The 1,430-nt window shown below is 52.8% G+C and overlaps 1 protein-coding gene across 1 annotated transcript; it reads right to left on the minus strand.

Annotated features, from left to right (window-relative positions):
* LOC125756873 (uncharacterized) lies at nt 1–822 on the minus strand. Its single transcript, XM_049411855.1, has one exon. The coding sequence runs from the start codon at nt 820–822 to the stop codon at nt 85–87; it is 738 nt and encodes a 245-aa protein (XP_049267812.1). The 3' UTR covers nt 1–84.
* Nucleotides 823–1,430: the final 608 nt, after the last annotated feature.

Genomic DNA, 1,430 nt, shown 5'->3' on the forward strand with positions numbered 1-1,430 from the left:
AACTTTATTAGAGGTATATACAGGGAGTAAGCGCGAGGTGGCCCGGAGGGGGCCACCCCTCACAAGCACTAGGTGGGCTCCTCATTACAGGAGCCCATTGGCGATCGCCGCGACTCGAGCTCGGTCGACCAGGGCCTTCTGGCTCGCCAGGTCGGAGCAGCCGAGCAGGGCTGCCTCCCAGTCCTCCCGGGTGGGGTGTGGTTTTGGGGCGAGGTTCGGGGTTGACTGGCATGCCCACACCATGTGGTAGACGTCCGAAGACTTCTCCTCACAGTATGGGCATTTTCCTGTACAGGCCGGATCAAAATGTTTTAAAACTGCCGGGCACAGCAGCGTTTTGGTGTAAAGGCGGAGGAGTGTGCGTTCCTCCACCTTTGTAAGGCCCTTACAGGGTTTAGGATAAATTGCGTGGCCGAATTGATAGAACTCAGTAATTTCCCGATACGTTAAGGCCGGTTTGGGTTCGGGATCCATTTCGGAAGGGTCTGAAGGCGTTGCCCGGAGAGTGAGCGCGCGGGCAGCGGCGTCTGCCGTTTCGTTGCCTTCGAGGCCCGTATGAGCTGGAGCCCATATGATCATCCGGGACGCGGGGGCCCCGACGTAATTGCTATCTTGCAGGATGCGATACGCAAGGTGAGGAGCGTACCCCTGTTCAATATTTCTGCAGGCCCCTCTCGAGTCGGTAATGATGACGCGCGAGTCCTGGTCTGCGGCAGCTAGCGCGATGGCGACCTCCTCCGCATGTGTTATATTTTGTGCCCTGAATGTTAGGCCGTTCACTGCGACGTTTTGGTGGACGACTGCAGCCGTGTACCAACCCATATCCGGTTTCAGTGGCGCTCGCCCGCCGTGTTTTTGCGAACGCCGGGCGCAGAACGAAAAGCTTAAACAGCTTCGATGATAAAACAAGTTGCGACCAACATTTACACGTTAAGTGTTGTATACTACTCCAACGAATCTGATTTAATTATTCTCTCTCCTCAGAATCTGCCCCGACGAGGCATTTCTCGTGCTATAAAATTCCTCAATTCTGTATCGCCTGATCGGGCACTGAACTTTCATGAAATAAAGAATCTCAAAGACTCAAAGTGAACTGCATATGCCTTAACGGAAGAAACATTCTAGGATCGTACTCGCTGCAGGTCCGCCAGACCACTGAGGCAATAGACCATGGCTGAGAGATGTGAATGAAAACCGTGCTGTCTTATTTCCATCAAAATTTGCAATTCAGAAGAAATAAAAAAGTCACGAATTAATGTGTCGCTATAGCGCGGTAATTTTTTTTTCCTCAACGACTCATTAAAGGGACCCTGAGATCCTTAAAAGGGACCCTAAAGGGACCCTGAGAATCAGATCGGTCGCCCGTGCAACGTAAGGAGGACGCGGGAAGTTGAAAACGCGCTCGGCTGAGCCGCTGCGATCTGTACCGA

This window comes from Rhipicephalus sanguineus, chromosome 1 (genome assembly GCF_013339695.2).
Source record: "Rhipicephalus sanguineus isolate Rsan-2018 chromosome 1, BIME_Rsan_1.4, whole genome shotgun sequence".
Classification (NCBI taxonomy): domain Eukaryota; kingdom Metazoa; phylum Arthropoda; class Arachnida; order Ixodida; family Ixodidae; genus Rhipicephalus; species Rhipicephalus sanguineus.

Excerpts from the sequence above, each read along its gene's own strand:
- LOC125756873 (XM_049411855.1), bottom strand. The coding sequence starts at position 822 with ATGGGTTGGTACACGGCTGCAGTCGTCCACCAAAACGTCGCAGTGAAC.